At 35.9% G+C, this 20,525-nt stretch overlaps 1 protein-coding gene across 1 annotated transcript in view; it reads right to left on the reverse strand.

Moving 5' to 3' along the window:
* TANK (TRAF family member associated NFKB activator) overlaps window positions 1–20,525 on the reverse strand; it is a 79,395-nt gene that overhangs the window by 25,365 nt on the left and 33,505 nt on the right. Inside the window, exons 3-4 of the mRNA XM_052635567.1 lie at window positions 7,406–7,514; window positions 6,230–6,348 (exon numbers count right to left, since the gene is read on the reverse strand). Of these exons, the coding sequence (XP_052491527.1) occupies window positions 6,230–6,348; window positions 7,406–7,514 (228 nt within the window). The remainder of the gene's footprint in view (window positions 1–6,229; window positions 6,349–7,405; window positions 7,515–20,525) is intronic.

The following is a 20,525-nucleotide window of genomic DNA, read 5'->3' on the forward strand; positions in this document are numbered from 1 at the left end:
ATAATGTCTATTTGGTTATTAAATCAGGACTTTAAGTCAGAGGGGAGTTTAGAGGTACTGAATGAATGAGTGAAAAAATTTACTAATATTGCTAAATTCTTTTATGTATTTTACCTTATTGCTCTCTATATATTGTGTCAAAACACTCTAGACTTTTATATAACTTACACACACACATGAATGGAAAAGAAAGATGACAAAATTTTTTGACACACCCTATACACCTAGGATAACATTTAGTTTGACAACTGAAGTGATTCCTAAAGCACTGTTTCAGAAAATTTTGTTTTCAAGATCATAAAAATGACCCAGGGGATTTTTCTGGGAGTCCAGTGATTAGGAAATCTGTGTTTTCACTGCACTTGGCCTGGGTTCGAGTCCTGGTCAGGGAACTAAGATCCCACAAGCCATGTGGTGCAGCCAAAAAAACCCCCAGTATATTACCATCCTAGCTTTTTTTACAAAAGTAAATTAAACAATGCCAATTTGTATTTACATTAAAATACAAAATTTGCTAAATAATAACTGCCATCATGACATATGTTACTATGTCTGACAATGGTGTCCTGCAAACAAGATTGTAGTCTTTGCCAAGAATAAGTATATGTATTTGTGAGTGATTTGATTCTTTACAATTTTTAATTTTCACAGTAATAAAATGCAAGTTCCTTGGTTCTCTAAAGCACTGCTCAGCTAGTCTCCCCTGGAAAGTCTATATTCATATTAGAATTTTTGAAACTACTCTCAAGATAAATAAGCTATGATATTTCTTTCCTCTGAGATGAATAATAATAGAATTCACGAAGTCAAATTCATTATTAAATTCTGCCAGATTCCTCTGCCTTTCATTCATATTTATCACATGGTAAATGAAGCACTGTGCTGTCCCCCACACACCCTTGATCTTTTTGGTACCCTCTTCTGTACACCACCATCTACAATCCCTGTAATACTTTTAAATACAGTAGGTCTACAAAAACTTTGATAATATTTTTTTTTTTCAAGAGGAAGAACTTATTTTCTTATTTCTGGAGCACTTAGTGATTCATTCCTAATAAGCAGAATAAAGGACTGTGAAGAAAGCTGAGTGCCGAAGAATTGATGCTTTTGAACTGTGGTGTTGGAGAAAACTCTTGAGAGTCCCTTGGACTGCAAGGAGATCCAACCAGTCCATTCTGAAGGAGATCAGTCCTGGGTGTTCTTTGGAGGGAATGATGCTGAAGCTGAAACTCCAGTACTTTGGCCACCTCATGCGAAGAGTTGACTCACTGGAAAAAGACTCTGATGCTGGGAGGGATTGGGGGCAGGAGGAGAAGGGGATGACAGAGGATGAGATGGCTGGATGGCATCACTGACTCAATGAACGCAAAGTCTGAGTGAACTCCGGGAGTTGGTGATGGACAGAGAGGCCTGGCGTGCTGTGCATGGGGTCGCAAAGAGTTGGACAAGACTGAGCGACTGAACTGAACTGAACTGAACTGAAAGGTGTGATTTTAGAGACTAGATTTTAGAAAGCACTGTGGCCTCCTCCTTGCTATCTTGTATCTCCTTCTTTCTTAGTCTGAGTAAAGTACCTGTCAGTGTGAGGAGAGACCTATGTGGCCAGACCTCTTGTCAACAGCCATCTTGAAAGTGGATCCTCCACCCACAGTAAAGCCTTCAGATGACTGGAAGGCCTTGGCCACATCTTGACTTCAATAACATGGGATCCTGAACCAGTACCACCCAGCTAAGTCATTCCTGAATTTCTGATTCACAGGAAGTGATAGTTGTTGCTAAGTACTAGGGTAAATCTGACGTGGTTTGTTAGAAAACATCTATTTCTGCTTTATTGACTATGCCAAAGACTTTGACTGTGTGGATCACAATAAACTGTAGAAAATTCTGAAAGAGATGGGAATACCAGACCACCTGACTTGCCTCTCCAGAAATCTGTATGCAGGTCAGGAAGCAACAGTTAGAACTGGACATGGAACAACAGACTGGTTCCAAATAGGAAAAGGAGTACGTCAAGGCTGTATATTGTCACCCTGCTTATTTAATTTCTACGCAGAGTACATCATGAGAAACGCTGGACTGGAAGAAACACAAGCTGGAATCAAGATTGCCGGGAAAAATATCAATAACCTCAGATATGCAGATGACACCACTGTTATGGCAGAAAGTGAAGAGGAGCTAAAAAGCCTCTTGATGAAAGTGAAAGAGGAGAGTGAAAAAGTTGGCTTAAAGCTCAACATTCAGAAAATGAAGGTCATGGCATCTGGTCCCATCACTTCATGGGAAACAGATGGAGAAACAGTGGAAACAGTGTCAGACTTTATTTTTTTGGGCTCCAAAATCACTGCAGATGGTGACTGCAGCCATGAAATTAATAGACGCTTACTCCTTGGCAGAAAAGTTATGACCAACCTAGATAGCATATTCAAAAGCAGAGACATTACTTTGCCAACAAAGGTCCATCTAGTCAAGGCTATGGTTTTTCCTGTGATCACGTATGGATGTGAGAGTTGGACTGTGAAGGAGGCTGAGTGCCGAAGAATCGATGCTTTTGAACTGTGGTGTTGGAGAAGACTCTTGAGAGTCCCTTGGACTGCAAGGAGATCCAACTAGTCCATTCTGAAGATCAACCTTGGGATTTCTTTGGAAGGAATGATGCTAAAGCTGAAACTCCAGTACTTTGGCCACCTCATGCGAAGAGTTGACTCACTGGAAAAGACTCTGATGCTGGGACGGATTGGGGGCAGGAGGAGAAGGGGACAACCGAGGACGAGATGGCTGGATGGCATCACGGACTCAATGGACGTGAGTATGAGTGAACTCCGGGAGATGGTGATGGACAGGGAGGCCTGGCGTGCTGTGATTCATGGGGTCGCAAAGAGTCGGACACGACTGAGCGACTGAACTGAACTGAACTTGTTATATGATAGATAATATAATGAATTCTATCTCATCAAGAAACACTGTACAAACTACTGTGATGAACAAGAAGTGAAACTCAGGTTTTTCTTTAAACTGAGGACTTCTCCCCTAATGTCTCTAAACTGTAAACAGAATACTAAGGGTCATTCAATGATACAGGTTCTGCTATCTTGACTCTTCATATCCTTTTAGAAATCAAAGGATTCTTGCATGTTCTTTGTGTAAAAAAAGTGAAAGTGTTAGTCCCTCAGTCATGTCTGATTTTTTGTGACCCCATGGACTTGTGGCTGTCAGGCTCCTTGTGTAGGATTACATAAACAGAGACTGAACTATAAATTTCATATTTCTCAAATACAATTTTCTAAAAGGGCCTCTTTTCCCTTCACTCTGTCTCATTCTCCAAGGCAGCCATAGTTGACATTTACTATAATGTCCAGAGATCTTTCCCTTTTCAAATACCATAACCAAACCCTAAACAAGATAAATACTCCTCAAAACTACCCACCAAATAGGAGGAGGAAAGGGCTGTGAGTGGTTAGTAGCAGTTTCCTTCTGTTACTGGTTCAAAACATTTCTGTTAAGTCACTAATTCATTAGAGACTTGGCCAACTGATTGGGAATGAAATCAATTAGAGTTTTTTATAATACAGAGGACTATATTCAGTATGATAAACCATAATGGAAAAGAATATACAGAAAAGAATGTGTATAGTATATGTATAACTTTGCTGTACAGTAGAAATTAACACTGTAAATCAACTATACTTCAATTAAAAAAAAACAAAATTAATTAGTGTTTGAGAAGGGTATAAACATAAAGTCACATTGAAAACAGGAAAAAAATCGTACCACTATCTTAGCCATTTCTGAATACTACCTGCTAGGTTTTATCTTGTGTATACATGCATACTTTTATAAAACTGTAAACAATATGGAATTTTTTCATTTTGAAAAAATCTTAAATGTATCCATACCATTTAAAGTTTTTAAGAAAGAATTTCATTTGTATTAGCTAAAAGTGTATTTAATTATAACTTAATAAGCATAGACCAACATATATGCCAATGGAAAAGATTTTAATTTCAACTGGCCAGTATTCTTCTAAATTAGGTCTAAGGTTTTACAATGAATATATATCTAGCTCTTAAATACTCATAAATCCAATTTATTCATTCCTTTAGAGTATATTTGTTCCCTTTAATCCTTTATGTTTAGTGCTTATTAGCACTTTGGCTCTAGATATATAAAAGGAGATGAGAAAACTGAAATGGAAATCATTAATTTTTATTATAGTACAAAAAGACTGAGTTGAAGAGCTATTCAAAGTATTTAATACATGTATGTGCTCAGTCACTCAGTAGTGTCCGACTCTTTGCGACCCCATGGACTGTAGCTTGCCAGGCTCTGTCCATGGAACTCTCTAGGCAAAAATACTGGAGAGGGCTGCCATTTCCTACTCCAGGGGATCTTCCTGACACAGGGACTGAATCTGCATTGCTTGTACCTCTTGCATTGGTAGGTGGATTCCTTACCACTGTGCCACCTGGGAAGCCCAATTTTTAATGTATGTGTGTGCTCAACTGCACACATTAAATATACAGTTGTCAAATACAGCAAGGAGAATTAAGAGAACTCAATGAATTTTAGATTTATTTCTTATTTGAAGCGTTATATATTTTCCTCTTATCGTCTGTCCACAAATATAATCAATGCAACATTATTAATTTTTTGATAATAAGCTACCTTTGACATGATTCCTGTTACACTTAATTTCAGCTCAAGTGTTCATAACTGACAGATGCTAAAACTTTCAAGTAATGACAAATTATCCAAATTCAAAATAAACTAAATTAGTAACACATCTTAGAGTTTTTCACATTATCCCTTTTGTTCTAATCAAGATTGCTATTTTCAAAAACACCTTCGATGTATTTTGAACTGGAGATATTTTATTATCTTCAAAGATATTATAATTAGAATAAACATAAGAATTGTGACTAAAAATTAACAGTAAATCATGACATTTAGAAGTCCTTGAAACAAGAAAATGGTCTGCAAATATTACTTAAGCACTACCTCTATAAGTCAGCATTTTATAGTAGCTTAATGATTTAAAAATCTACTTACCAGGCTCTATCACAAAACTGTATTCTAAAAGTCAGAATCACTGTTTCTGAATTTTGTGTTTGGCAAAATAAATCTAAACATATTCCAGTGGCATGGTTTCTTGTGTTTACTAGCAGTTTTAGATAAATGGAAATTGGAGTGAGGGTGGAGAGCTCAATGATTCAAATAAAAAACTAATACTGATTCTTAATAAAGAACTATGAACTGAGATACTGTAGGAAATTTTTCATTCTAAAATTTTTATTTATAGGGAAGTATCAAACAGGATTTCTCAATTTGATGTTAAATAAAAACAAATTAAGATAGTCTTAGTTCTCCCCATCTTTATTTTTCTTAAGAAAATATGTACCCTTCCTGCATGCATTTTTCTACTTTTATTATGCATTTATGTTTTTATAAGTGATGTCCTGCATTACATTTTCAAAAAATCTAAAGAAATTATTCCTATTCTATCACTTTGTAATCTCCATTATTTATTCAACACTGCTTCTGAAATCCAGGTATAGCAATATGTAAATATTTAGGTTAATTTTTCTAAAATGTTTAATTGTAATGATGTACCACTGTGATACTGATGGACATTTAGGTTATTTCTAACCAAAGTACCATGAACATCCTTGTTCATGTCTCCTCTGCAGATATGCAATATTTATTTTTACACTGCTTCAATGAAGACTTTTGCTTAAGCTAGTTAGGTGGATTTTGTTTTTTAATTAAGCACAAGCAAATGAAAAAACAAAAATGCTATTTTTTAGCCCAGAATCGTCTGTGTCTTGCTATATTATTTTTGTCTTTCTTTGTTAAATCTTTTATCTCTTTGGTAAACACCTGTGACATAGAAAAGTAAATACCAGAAAATAAGAAATTTAAGCCTTTATTTTACTTGGAAATAGTGCTTTAAATATATTTAGGAACATGTAAGTTACTTGCTTGTATATAAAGAACTTCTGTTTAGAATTCCAGTGGTGGATTCACTTCAAGAAAACAAAATGAGGAAGATATGTTATATACTAGCATTTAAATTCTACTTCTTGTAATAACAGTGTTAGGGTTGAAAAGAATCTTGTCCATTTTCTCCCACTTTTCTGCCCACCCCAAATGTAACAGAATACTGACTAAATAATTCAGAAAGTCTGATTTCTCATTTATTTCCTTTAGGGAATAAAATGGCAGCACAGTCTACCTTTGATTCTTTTTCTCTTGGTATTCCTGATTTTGGTTTATCATGAGGCTGTTCAAGAGTCAAATTATTCTTCCTTGCTTCACTGTCTTCAAGTAGGGGAATATAGCCACAACTGTTATCTGTAAGACAAAAACCTCTTGGACCTTAGTAGGAAATCCTTGTTTTGGGTACCACTTAGAAAAGTAAAAAGAATATACACCCAAACCCCTAATTTTAAAGAGCAGAGATTCTGAACTGTGGGTTTTAAAAATTCTTTAGATAATAGTCACTTTAACAATTTAGATTTGCCCACTTAGATTCTGGCATATTTGATTCATATTTTTAAATTTTCATTCCCAAGAAAGACACAAAATTCCTACACTTCCAGCATTAGCAGTATATACAATCTGTAGAATTTACAAAACTAGAGGTATGCCATTTGTATCTGATCATCAGCAACTGCAATTAAATTTTTATTTAAGAAATATATTCAGGTATGCATTTGTTGTTTATTTACTTGTATAATGACTCTATGCTTATTATAAAAAAATCAGAAAATGCAGACATGCTGAAAAGAATAAATAAAAAGCTACTCACAGTTTCTATCATCTGTGAATGATTCCTATTAACATTTTGGTTTATATTTTACGAGAATTTTTCTTTTTCAATACATATAAATTCATAAGAAACAATTTTTTTGCATAGATAAAATTACATGTTTTAGTATCTTGCTTTTCTCATTTTGCTACATATCATGAATATGTCTCATGTTTGTAAGTGAACACCTATTATCATCACTTTACTTGGCTACACAGCTGTTCACTACACAAATGACTGTAATTTAATGGTTGAACATTCCATTATTAGACATTATTACTGTGATGAGCATCCTTGTAATATATACCTGGAGTACCTGAAGAAATATTTTTTAATGATATACTCTTAGACTCAAATTTTTGGTTTAAAAGGCACACACATTTAAAAAGCTTTTGCTATTTACTGAAAAACTGTCTTCTCCACTTTCCCATTTCCTACATGTGTTCATTTCTTAAATAAACATAAAACTTAACTGCCCCACAGTTATTAAGATACCAGAAATACTGAGAAACACAGGAGAAATAAAACAGAAAAGCTTAATTTCCATCTTTCTTTTCCACACAGGTTTAAGAAATACTTAAAAATTTAACATGAACATACCTCGACTGGAATTCACAAGAAGTAACTGTGATTTTAGCTTGTCAATAATAGTTTGTTGAAGTGACAGCTGTTCCTGTTGCTCACGTATTCTCTGCTCATAGTCTTCAGTCTGCTGACATAAAAACCAGTTAGCCTGATATTTACTGACAGACATGTACATTAGTAATTACATATAGGTATGAGTTACCCATATTACCATTTCCCAGGTACAGGGGCATTTATTTATAAGCTGAAAACAGGATTCAATCATGTACTTATAATCATTACAAACAAAAGTGATTTAAAACACTTTAAGCACTGTAAAATTTTACAAATCACCTTAAAGAAATTTCAGTTAAGAGCTCAATGTACAGTTTCTTGGATAAAAATTGTAATTTAGAATTTAATCTGTAATGATAACAAAAAAGCATGAATGATAAAATGGATGCTACATTAAAGTTATTCTATAAAAATAAATGCACTTTTGAATTTATTTTTAGAGTACAAAAACACAAAGGAAGTAGTTACAGCTAAAACACTATGAAAATCAAAGGTATAAGCACAAATTATAAAATTATATTGATCAGAAACTTCCAAGATTAAGACTTAAGAAGTCAAGAAACCACATGGTTCATTTCTAATGGACATCTTAAATACCACAATTTCCCTTATATTTTTAATCCAGTCACCTTACTACTATTGCAATGGCTGTGAGAATTAACCAATGAAAGAGTCTATGGCCATACCACCCTGAATGCGCCCGATCTCGTCTGATCTTGGATGCTAAGCAGTGTCAGGCCTAGTTAGTACTTGGATGGGAGCAGTGAAAGAAGACACAAGTTCGCATTTTGTAGCATACAAATGTTGCAAACCTGATATTCGAAAACACTCCATTACAATGATCAAATTAGCACAAAGTCTGAAAAATATATAACCAAAAAATAATAGAGAATTCTTTACCAATTTCTATCACTAGAAAATATAAATGACTAAATTGTAAATTCTTTGAAATATGAAATGGGGTTCTAATAATCTTGGAATGTCCTTCAATAGATACTAAATATTTGATTTTGAATTGATTCTTAATCAATGATCAAAATTAGTGAAGCTCTAGTATTTTCAGAGATCTACAAACATTAAGTGCTTTATAAATGACACAGCTGTTTCTAGAGTCCCAAAAGAAATTAGCTTAAGAAATGAAAGCAAAATAGCACATTTTCCCAAATAAAAGGTGAAATTTTGTATTACATTTTAAACATGAATAACTGACAAAGCTGGTAAGTAATCCAAGTGGTGTTTTTTGTCTTGCAGGGTAGTGTCATGTAACTTGATATTCCTATGCAAAGTAACTTATACATAGGACATATTCAGTACAAGCTTATTGAAAAAAAAATCCAATTAAAATAAAGTTCAAGTAAATTTTATTATTATAAGTAAAAGAATGAATCTTTTGAATCTGTCTGAACATACATCCTATGACTAGGAGTGTGATAATAGAACCTTGGATACCAAATTCCAGCCTAGGGCTAGGCTTCCCAGAACAAGACTTATTCATACATAAATTTGCATCCAAGCCCCTAGAAAGAGTGGGTGGGTTGACTATAAGAAGGGTTTAAACCTCTAAAGCTAATTCTGTAATACTTTAAATTTGCCTGTCTACACAGAGCTACCAGGGCTGAGGAATCAGCAAACATGCCTGATATTATGGTTTGTTTTATCTACTTTTGTGTTTTTAGAACTTCCTCTAAAGAACTCCAAGCTTTTCACAAACATTAACCAAGAATGATCCATTCTTTCACTATTTTTTGATAGGTATATATATATATTTACTATCCAGCGTTAAATGACCAGTACAAAAAGCTTACTAAGTTAGAGATACACTCCGAATAAACGTATAAGTTATTCAAACCTCAGCGCATCTACTACATATTTTTTCCCAACCTTAATGAAAATACAAATGACCTGTATTTTCTTTTGGAACCAACTCAGAAAGCATCTGCCAGGTAATTTTTAGTTTCGGGCTTAAAAATATACTTTAGCACATCTCCATAACATATTATAATAAATGAATAACGCTGAAAATGTTTTCATTAGCAGGGAAAAAAATCAAGAGATCAACAATTTCAAGTTGAAGTTTTCCACTATTTAGTAAACCACTTAACAAAGTACTTTATAAACTTAAGCAAATTCTGTAATAATTTAAAAAACTGATACTCTGGAAGTATAGCAGGGGAAATAGAAGAGCAATAACCCATGTTCTTTTAAGTTCTTTCCACACACTTTCATTATATCAATTATTAGTCTAGCCTAATTGTTTATACGTATGATTTCTCTTTAGACTATGACCTCCTCGAGGACACAGACTATTTTCTTATATCTCCAGAGTAGCTGGCACATACTGAAATGCTCATTAAGTATTAGTCAAATAAATAATCCAATTAAGTTAAAAAAATATAACAAATGGATGTCTTCTAAAGTTAACCTGAAGGAATGGAGATAAGGTTTTGCTTACATTTCTGAAGAAAAATAGGAAAAATAGAGATAGTAAGTCAATAAGTAAATAAGACAAAAGAAAATTAAGTTTTAGAAGATAGATGCAAAAAAATTGGCTATGTCTGAAGATTTTTTTTCATTTTTCCTTTTTTTGGAAAAAAAGGGAAGCTTATACTGTCAGAAAAAAAATTACTAATTTGAGAAGAGAAAATATTTAGAAACAGTATGAAGACTTTGACCACAAAGCCATGAAAGGGAAAGTCCAGAAGAGGATATTGTATCAAATTGGGAAATAACCAGCAGAACTGAGTTTACTTGCTATGTTTGGAAGCTAACAGAAACAAGAGGCTTTTCTTCTTTTTACTAAATGCTTCTCGTTCACTGAATAGATGTACATAAACTTATTATCTGAAAACTCCTTTTAAAAGGTCAGATAATTGTTGCACTGTCACAGTATTCACACACACACAAATCAGTACAATTACAAAGCAAGTACATTCTAGCACTACCAAAGACCCTACAAAACAGAAAAATTACTAACAACCACATTGAAAATGTACAACAGCAATGTCTTGTCAACACTTCTGTACAGAGCACAGACATGACAGCTAAAACAGACAGAAGAGAAGATGCTTTTGACAGCCAGTGTGTGTGAATGATTCTTTGAGTCAGATGGCAGCAACAAGTTACCAACTAGGAGATCTGCATGACAACTAACCATCCATCTGTATCAAACACCATCTGGCCAAGATGACTCTGGCTTCTGTGTATCTGACACTCCTTCCAATTCCAAAGACTAGCAAAACAAGTGGTCTACCAGCATCTAAAGAGGTAAACAGGTACTGAGGTACTGGTGCCAGAATATATATACTTTATATCCTTTCTCAGTGTTCAAAAGCAAAACTTATAACAATGGTGATCAAATATAGCACAGACCTTGAATTTACTAAAAATGGTTGTCCATACACTCTCTTGACTATCATAAATAAAGCAAAAAGCTTATCTTAAGAAAAGTCCCTTTATCCTGGCAAAATTTCAATCCATCTTTAAAATTAAGGCAGCATATTTTCTATAATTTTGGACATACAGCTGCTCAAGTTTTCATGGGTTTCATAAATATTAAAAGAGTTCTATAAACTTATTTTTTTCTATTGCTGACATTGAAAATTCTCATTTCTCATATTTTCCAAAGCACTTATTTCCTAAATGGGAAAAAAAGTTCAAGTGTCCTCAATCATCCATAATACTCTCAATAGGTCAAACATAATCTCTCTCATCCTCAAGAACTAATCCCAATATTCTGAGAAATACTATTTTTTTTCCTTCCAAGTATAAAAAAGAATAGAAATTTAGTAAATATTGAATGGATTCAAAGAAAAAGTTTAAAAACCTTCCAAACTATTCCAAGATTAACAAAGAGAACAAAAGCTTTATTGAAGGGTTTCCTTGGCTACTACAAAAACTCTCAATAGGGAACTCCATAGTTCATGAAGGAAGATAATTAAATATTAATTATTCCAATACATAACATTTTAGACAAAAACTATCTTTAAAATGGCAAACTAAAAACATCAACTTCAATTTTAGGTTAAAAAAAGAGAGACTGCATAGGATTAGCAACTGGAGATCTAGTTTCTACAGCTCATTTCTAAACCAAACTGTTATATTCTCCTATAACTAGGGAGTTATAAATCCTGCCCTCTCCCACCCTCCTGATACCAAGATTTATCCAGGAGATATGCAGCCTGGCATTAGATTATAAATCTGATTATCTACTATTAAGTGATGGTGCTGTCACCAATTTCTCTGTATGCCAAATGGTAAACTATTTTTATTTTACAATATTGTGTTTTGGTTCAAAATTTACTTATGTTCTTTGAGCCTTGGTTTCTTTCACTTTCAAATAAAAATAATATTTACTTGAAGTACTGAAGTAGATGGCATGTATAAAATGTATGGTATGTAGTAAGCTCTTTGCAAATGTTAGCTCCTTTCCTATAATAATGAACGAGGTTTCTACCTACTATTATAACATGTGTGCATATGTCCATTAACTAAAGCTCTGATTATCACTGATTATCATTACATATACAATGTGTCACCAGACTTACCACACAACCACCCCATGCTTTATGCCAGTTTTTTCAATTCTTCTTATAATTCACTGTCATTTAAGACTCAGAAGCTTTTTCTCTGAAAAATCAGTGTGGTATCCTCACTGAATCAAAAACATTCTATGAAGCAATAAACAAATAAATTAATTAATAAACTGGTTGTTCAAAGTTTACAAAGAGATAAAATAGGCTCAAAATGATTAAGAAACAAAATAGTTGTTAAAAATTACAAAAGTAGCACATTTGTTGAAAACAATGCAAAAACCAACAATATGTCCACCATCACAACCATATCAAAACCTCAGATGTGTACTAAGTAACAAAATAGCAGTCTCTTCCTTTACTTTGCCCTCCATCCCTCCTTAGAGGTAATTCCTATTGACATTTTGGTATGTGTTCTTTCAAAACTTCAGCATACATGTGTATATATCTTTTTTAAAAATGTGAATTGTTCTGCAACCAAATTTTTCATCAACGCATTATTATATGATCATTTCACTGACTACTATGCACCAGATACAGCTTTATTTTCCCTATTTCATTTAAAAGCATTAAATTAACCTCCTGAGATTACTTCCCACATTTTATAGATAAGAATACTGAGGAAAAGAGCTAGAAAATAACCTGCTCAAAGCTTCTCAGTAGGAAGTAGAGCTAGGATTTGAATCCAGGTTAGCCTGACTGTAATGCCCACACCCCTTGAATAATCACCATGACTAGACGCACAGGAGTCTATCTAGCTCTACCAAGATCCTCTTTTTGCTATTTACTCTCCCTTTGGATATGCAGATGACACCACCCTTAGGGCAGAAAGCCAAGAGGAACTAAAGAGCCTCTTGATGAAGATGAAAGAGGAGCATGAAAAAGCTGGTTTAAAACTCAACATTCAAAAAACAAAGATCATGGCAGCTGATCCCATCACTTCATGGCAAACAGAAGGGGAAAAAACAGGAACAGTGGCAGATTTTATTTTCTTGGCCTCCAAAATCACTGTGTACTGCAAGGAGATCAAACCAGTCAATCCTCAAGGAATTCAACCCTGACTCTTCTTTGAAGACTAATGCTGAAGCTGAAGCTCCACTACTTTGGCCACCTGATATGATGAGCTGACTCACTGGAAAAGACCCTGATGCTGGGAATGACTGAGAGCAGGAAAAGGGGGCGAGAGAGAATGAAATGGTTGGATGGTATCACTGAATCAACGGACATGAGTTTGAGCAAACTCTAGGAGACAGTGCAGTCCATGGGGTCCCAAAGAATTAGACACAACTTAGTGACTGACAAACAACCCTCCCCTCAGGCAATCTCATTCCCAGTGGTTGGTTATTTGCCAGACTTTCAAATTCTCTTTCCAGCAGCACTCTCCTTTGAACTCTCTATTTATGTGGCCAAGAGCTACTGAAAAAGCATTTGTTTTTTGTAGCAATGGGAAGAAAATAGATGGAATACCTGGGAAGGGCTGTGATTTAACTAGGTTAGTATAATGATTAAGAACTTAGAGGAGCCAAATAAGCTCAGTTTTTAACTAGGTTAGTATAATGATTACAAACTTAGAGGAGTCAGATAAGCTCAGTTTCAGTATCAATTTTGCCACTTATGTTGCAATATTGATTTATTTCTGAGTCTCAGGTCCTTCATTTGAGAATGGGGCTAAGAATGCCAACTTTGTAGGGCTGGGCACATTTACATGTAAAGGATGTGACATTTGTAAAATATACTTATTCATAAAAAGTTAATTCTCCTTTCTGCTTTATGAAGTAATATGAATTTAAGGATTGAAGAAGCAAAGAGAATACAATTGGTTCAGTATTATCTGGATTACCTGACATTTTAGTATGGTCATATGCAGATGACACCACCCTTATGGCAGAAAGTGAAGAGAAGCTAAAAAGCCTCTTGCTGAAAGTGAAAGAACAGAGTGAAAAAGTTGGCTTAAAGCTCAACATTCAGAAAACGAAGATCATGGCACCTGGTCCCATCACTTCATGGGAAATAGACGGGCAAACAGTGGAAACAGTGTCAGACTTTATTTTTGTGGGCTTCAAGATCACTGCAGATGGTGACTGCAGCCATGAAATTAAAAGACACTTACTCCTTGGAAGGAAAGTTATGACCAACCTAGATAACATATTCAAAGGCAGAGACATTACTTTGCCAACAAAGGTCCGTCTAGTCAAGGCTATGGTTTTTCTAGTGGTCACGTATGGATTGTGAGAGTTGGACTGTGAAGAAAGCTGAGCACCAAAGAATTGATGCTTTTGAACTGTGGTGTTAGAAAAGACTCCTAGGAGTCCCTTGGACTGCAAGGAGATCCAGCCAGTCCATTCTGAAGGAGATCAACCCTGGGATTTCTTTGGAAGGAATGATGTTGAAGCTGAAACTCCAGTACTTTGGCCACCTCATGCGAAGACTTGACTCATTGGAAAAGACTCTGATGCTGGGAAGGACTGGGGGCAGGAGGAGAAGGGGACGACAGAGGATGAGATGGCTGGATGGCATCACCGACTCGATGGACATGAGTCTGAGTGAACTCCGGGAGATGGTGATGGACAGGGAGGCCTGGCGTGCTGCAATTCATGGGGTTGCAAAGAGTTAGACACGACTGAGCGACTGAACTGAACTGAACTGACTGAGGATAAAGGCTATCCTGCCAAGAAAACCTAAAAACAGTCAAGTTTTCATAAAGACTAGAGGTCCTTAGACAAACAACTTAATGTCATGGTGGCAGGAGTGTCTAGGTATAACAATGGAAAATTTGGTATTAAGAAGAACACCTCTCAGGTCCCAGGGAAAGTGAATATACTTGATGACCAACAGGACATTAGTAGCAGTATCAGGAATCATCCTTGGAAATTTAAGTGAGATAATTTAGGATAAATAAAAGGCACTATTATTCTACACAGCAACTTATAAGACTCATTACTCTTTTAATATGGTATAGGTAGGAAAAAATAGTGGATGTATAAGCTCAGGTCTGACATTCAGTAAAATATGGCTTTCAAGTGACAATGAGACATACAGATCTAGAGCTCAGAGGGAAATCTGGAGTACAGAAATAAATTTAGGAGTTACTGTCATAAGTATCTGAAGCCATAGAAGATGAAATAGCTCATACAAGAATATAAAGTAAGATACAAAGAAGGGCTTGAATAAGTCTAATATTTAGTGGCCTGGTGGTAGAGAATAAACCTACAGAGAAAAATGAGGAATTGCAACCCAAAAAGGAATGAGAAAAATCAAATATGGTGTTTGAAATGTTACGGAAAAATAGTGCTTTAAGGAAGAGGTAGCACAAGAGATATTAAATGGAATCAGTTATTAAATGGAATAAGGTAGTTTTATATGTGTGAACTTGAAAGACTATCAATGATTTTAGGCAAAGAAGTTATAGATATGAAATCCGTGGTCAAGCAATTTTTTTCAAATCATAGTTCTACTATTTATTAGTGGAGGGCTTGTTATTTCACCTTTTTGCATTTCAGTTTCATTTTAAAAATTTAAATAACAACTTACTCATTAGAGCCATATAATAATTAAATGAGATGACTATAACATTTTGCCAAACATAAGCCTCAATAAATCTTAGTGATAATGATGGTGAAGATAAACATAGTTTTAAAATTTTAAAACCTTTTTCAAATTAGCACAACTCCATTTTTGAAAAGATATGATTCACATATTCTGGAAGGATAAAGGTATGTTATTAACAGTGGTTACCTGTGGGAAACTAGGGAGAGGACTATCACTTTATACTCTGTATATCTTAGATTATCTGCATTTTTTTCAATAAGCATGTGCTGCTTTTGTAATTTTAGCTAGTAATATTTTTAAAAAATCACTTACCTGTCTTATTTGTCTTTGTCTCCTTTATTGATTTGGAATACTCGGATGTCTTTGCTTGACAGAATGTTCTACAATGGATGTAGCACACTGACTTTTCAAAGAGGAGCTTCTGAATCTTAAACTGAAGTGAACTAGAAGAAACACTGTGAGAAGAACTGGCCTGGAGTATTGACAGCTGAGTGGTAAAAGGTGGGCAAGTATACACTAATGAATGACAGGTGAATAGCAATAAAACATAAAGAACCTATGCTAATTTTTTAGTAATAGGGTTTTTTTAAAGTTAGGTAAAATATATACAGCATACAAAATTTGCCATTTTAATCATTTTTAAGTGTATAGTTCTGTGGCATTAAGTACAGTCACACTGTTGTGCAAACATCACTACCATCTATTTCCAGAGCTTTTTCATTTTCCCCGACTGAAATGCTGTCCTTTTCAACATGAATTCCCCACTCCCTTCCCCCAGCCTCTAGGAACCACTCTACTACTTTCTGTCTCTTTGAAGCCAACTATTCTATCCATTCTATATAGATATTGCTTTTTTGCATATTGTATATACATATACAAAATGTATCTATATTTTGTTTTTCTATTTATCCACTCAGGGGCACTTGAGTTGCTTCTACCTTTAGGCCATTGTAAATAAGGCTGCTAGAAACATAGGCATACAATTATCTCTTTGAATCCTTGCTTTCAGTCCATTTGGGTATCTATCCAAAAGTGGAATTGCTAGACAATATGGTAATAATCCTATGTTTTGTTTTGAAGAAACATCATTTATCTTTCACAGTTGATACACCATTTTACATTCCCGTCAGCAATGTACAGGAGTTCTAATTTCCCTACATCCTCACCAATACTTTTCTTAAAATTTCATTTTTTAATAATAGCCATCCCAATGGGAATAGGATTAGTGTGGTTTCAGGGCTTTCTGGTAGCTCAGTTGGTAAAAAATCCGCCTGCAATGCAGGAGACCTTGATTCAGTTCCTGGGTCAGGAAGATCCCCTGCAGAAGGGTTAGGCTACCCACTCCAGTATTCTTGGGCTTCCCTGGTGGCTCATATGGTAAAGAATCTGCCTGCAATGAGGAGACCTGGATTCGATCCCTGGGTTGGGAAGATCCCTTGGAGGAGGGCATGGCAACCCACTCCAGTTTTCCTGCCTGGAGAATCCCAGGGACAGAGGAGCTTGGTGGGCTACAGTTCATGGGGTCACAAGGAGTCAGAACACGACTGGGCGAATAAGCACAGTGATTTCAACTTGCATTTCCCTAATGATGTCGAATTAATGATGGCCTCCCAGGTAGGCTACCCACTCCAGTATTCTTGGGCTTCCCTTGTGGTTCACCTGGTAAAGAATCTGCATGCAATGCGGGAGACCTGGGTTTGATCCCTGGGTTACAAAGATCCCCTGGTGAAGGAAAAGGCTACCCACTCGTTTTCTGGCCTGGAGAATTCCATGGATTGTATAGTCCATGGGGTCACAAAGAGTTGGACAGGATCGAGCGACTTTCACTTTCACAGGTGACTCAGTGGTATAAAGAATCTGCCTGCCAATGCAGGAGACACAGGTTCAATCCCTGGGTTGGGAAGATCCCCTGGAGGAAGAAATGGCAACCTACTCTAGTATTCATGCCTCATGGAAAGTCTCATGGACAGAGCAGCCTAGCGGACTATAGTCATTAGCATCGTAAAGAGCTGGACACGATGGCTGCGTGACGGAACAATGATGTCGAGCATCTTTTTATGTGCTTACTGGTCATTTGTATAACTTCTTTGGAGAATGTCTACTCATGTCCTTGGTTGACTTTTTAATCAGGTTGTTTTTTGTTGTTTTTGAGCGTAGTTTTTATACACTCTAAGTATCAACCCTTTATCAGATACATGCTTTGCAATTATCTCCCCACATTCCTTGGGTTGCCTTTCACTCTGTTGATAGTGTCTTTTGATGCATGAAAGTTTTAATTTTGATGAAGTCCAAATTACTAATTTACTTCTTGCTGTCTGTGCTTTTGGTGTCATAGCTAAGAAAGTGAAAGTGAAGGTCACTCACTTGTGTCCGACTCTTTGTGACCCCATGGACTATACAGTCCATGGAATTTTCCAGGCCAGAAAACTGGAGTGGATAGCCTTTGCCTTCTCCAAGGGATCTTCCCAACCCAGGGATTGAACCCAGGTCTCCTGCATTGCAGGTGGATTCTTTACCAGCTGAGCCACAAGGGAAGCCCAAGAATACTGGAGTGGGTAGCCTATCCCTTCACCAGCAGATCTTCCCGACCCAGGGATTGAACTGGGGTCTCCTGCATTGCAGGCAGATTCTTTTAACAACTGAGGTATGAGGGAAGCCCATAGCTAAGAACTCTCTCCCAAATCCAATGTCATGAAGCCTTGCCCCTATGATTTCTTCTAAGAGCTTTACAGTATTGGCTCTTGCATTTAGGTCTTTGATCAGGTTTAGGTTGATCTGTACATGGTGCCCTGGTGGCTCAGATGGTAAAGCGTATGCCTACAATGTGGAAGACCAGGGTTCGATCCTTGGGTTGGGAAGATCCCCTGGAAAAGGAAATGGCAACCCACTCCAGTATTCTTGCCTGGAAAATTCCACGGACTGAGGAGCCTGGTAGGCTACAGTTCATGGGTTTGCAAAGAGTCGGACACGACTGAGCAACTTCACTTCAAGGGTCCAACCCATGACACAGACTTTTCCCCAAATGTTCTTTTTTTTTTTTTTTTTTGAGTACACCATGTAGTTTGTGAAATCTCAGTTCCCTGAGCTGGGACTGGACCTGGGCCATGGCAGTGAAAGCTTGGAATCCTACCCATTAGGCCACCAGGGAACTCCCTCTTTTTAAAATTTATTTCAGCAACATTTTGTAGTTTTCAGTGTATAAGTATGTCGCCTACCTGGTTAAGTTGATTCCTAAGTATATTATTCATCTTTATACTATTGTAAATTGAATTTTCTTAATTTCCTTTTCAGCTTGTTTAATGTTAATGTATAGCAAAGCAGTTGATTTTTGTGTTTATTTTATATCTTACAACTTGGCTGAATTTATTACTTCTAACAGTTTGATGGAACCTTTAGGGTTTTCTATACATAGGATCCAGAAATCAGCAAACAGAGATAACTTTTTTTCTCCCTTTCCAATTTAGGTAGTTTTTTTGTCTGACTGCTTTGGATAGGGCTTACAGTGCTATGTTGAATAAAAGTAGTGGAAGTGTACATCTTTGTCTTGTTCCTTATCTCAGAAAAATAAAGCTTTCAGTCTTTCATCATGGAGTATTATGTTAGATGCAGTTTTCTCACACATAGCCTTTATTTTTTTTAAAACTGTGGTTATTTACGGCCAGAACCAAGTGGCTGGCTGTTTGCTAGAAGCCAAGGTGGTTTTTTTTTTTTTTTTTTAAATTTATTTTAGTTGGAGGCTAATTACTTTACAATATTGTAGTGGTTTTTGCCATACATTGACATGAATCAGCCACAGGTGTACATGTGTTCCCCATCCTGAACCCCCCTCTCACCTCCCTCCCCATCCCATCCCTCTGGGTCATCCCAGTGCACCAGCCCTGAGCACCCTGTCTCATGCATCAAACCTGGACTGGCGATCTATTTCATATGTAATATACATGTTTCAATGACATTCTCAGATCACCCCATTCCCGCCTTCTCCTACAGAGCTCAAAATACTGTTCTATACATCTGTGTCTCTTTTGCTGTCTTGCATATAGGGTTATTGTTACCATCTTTCTAAATTCCATATATATGTATTAGTATACTGTATTGGTGTTTTTCTTTCTGGCTTACTTCACCCTGTGTAATAGGCTCCAGTTTCATCCACCTCATTAGAACTGATTCAAATGTATTCTTTTTAATGGTTCAGTAATATTCCATTGTGTATATGCAAAACAGCATTCTTATCCATTCGTCTGCTGATGGACATCTAGGTTGCTTCCATGTCCTGGCTATTATAAACAGTCACATATAGCCTTTAATATATTGTAATAGTTCCATAATGTCCGTTTGTTGAGTGTTTTTACATTAAAAAAAAAAGGTGTTGAATTTTGTAAACTCTTCTGCATCAATTGAGATGATCCTGTGCTTCTGTCCCCCTCTCATTCTGTTAGAGTGGTGTATTACATTCACTGATTTGACCATTCTTGCAATGCAGGAATAAGGTGTATAATTGGTTAAGGTGTATAATCCTTTTAACACACTGTTGACTTTGGTTTGCTAGTATTTTGTTGAGGATTTCTGCATCACTGTTGATAAGGGATATCAGCCTGTAGTTTTCTTGTAGTGCCTTTGTCTGGCTTTGAAATTAGAGTAATGCTGGCCTCAAAGAATTGAGTTAGGAAATATTCTACCTTGATCAATTTTTTGAAAGAGTGTGACAAGGACTGGTGTTAATTCTTTGAATGTTTGGTAGAAATCATCAGTGAAGCCATTAAGTCCTGGGCTTGCTTTGTTGTAAACTTTTTGGTAACTGCTTCAATTTCTTTACTAGGTATTGGCCTATTCAGATTTTCTAGCTCTGCACCCCATTGTTACTGATGTCACAAATTACATCTTTATATATTGTAAACCCATTAATATAGACTTAAAATTATCTTTATATCTTTGTGTTGTAAATCGGGCTGTAGAAAATAAAAAGCAGAGCTACAAACCAAAATTATAATAATACTGATATTTAT

Source organism: Budorcas taxicolor, chromosome 2 (assembly GCF_023091745.1).
Source record: "Budorcas taxicolor isolate Tak-1 chromosome 2, Takin1.1, whole genome shotgun sequence".
In the NCBI taxonomy this organism is placed as follows: Eukaryota; Metazoa; Chordata; class Mammalia; order Artiodactyla; family Bovidae; genus Budorcas; species Budorcas taxicolor.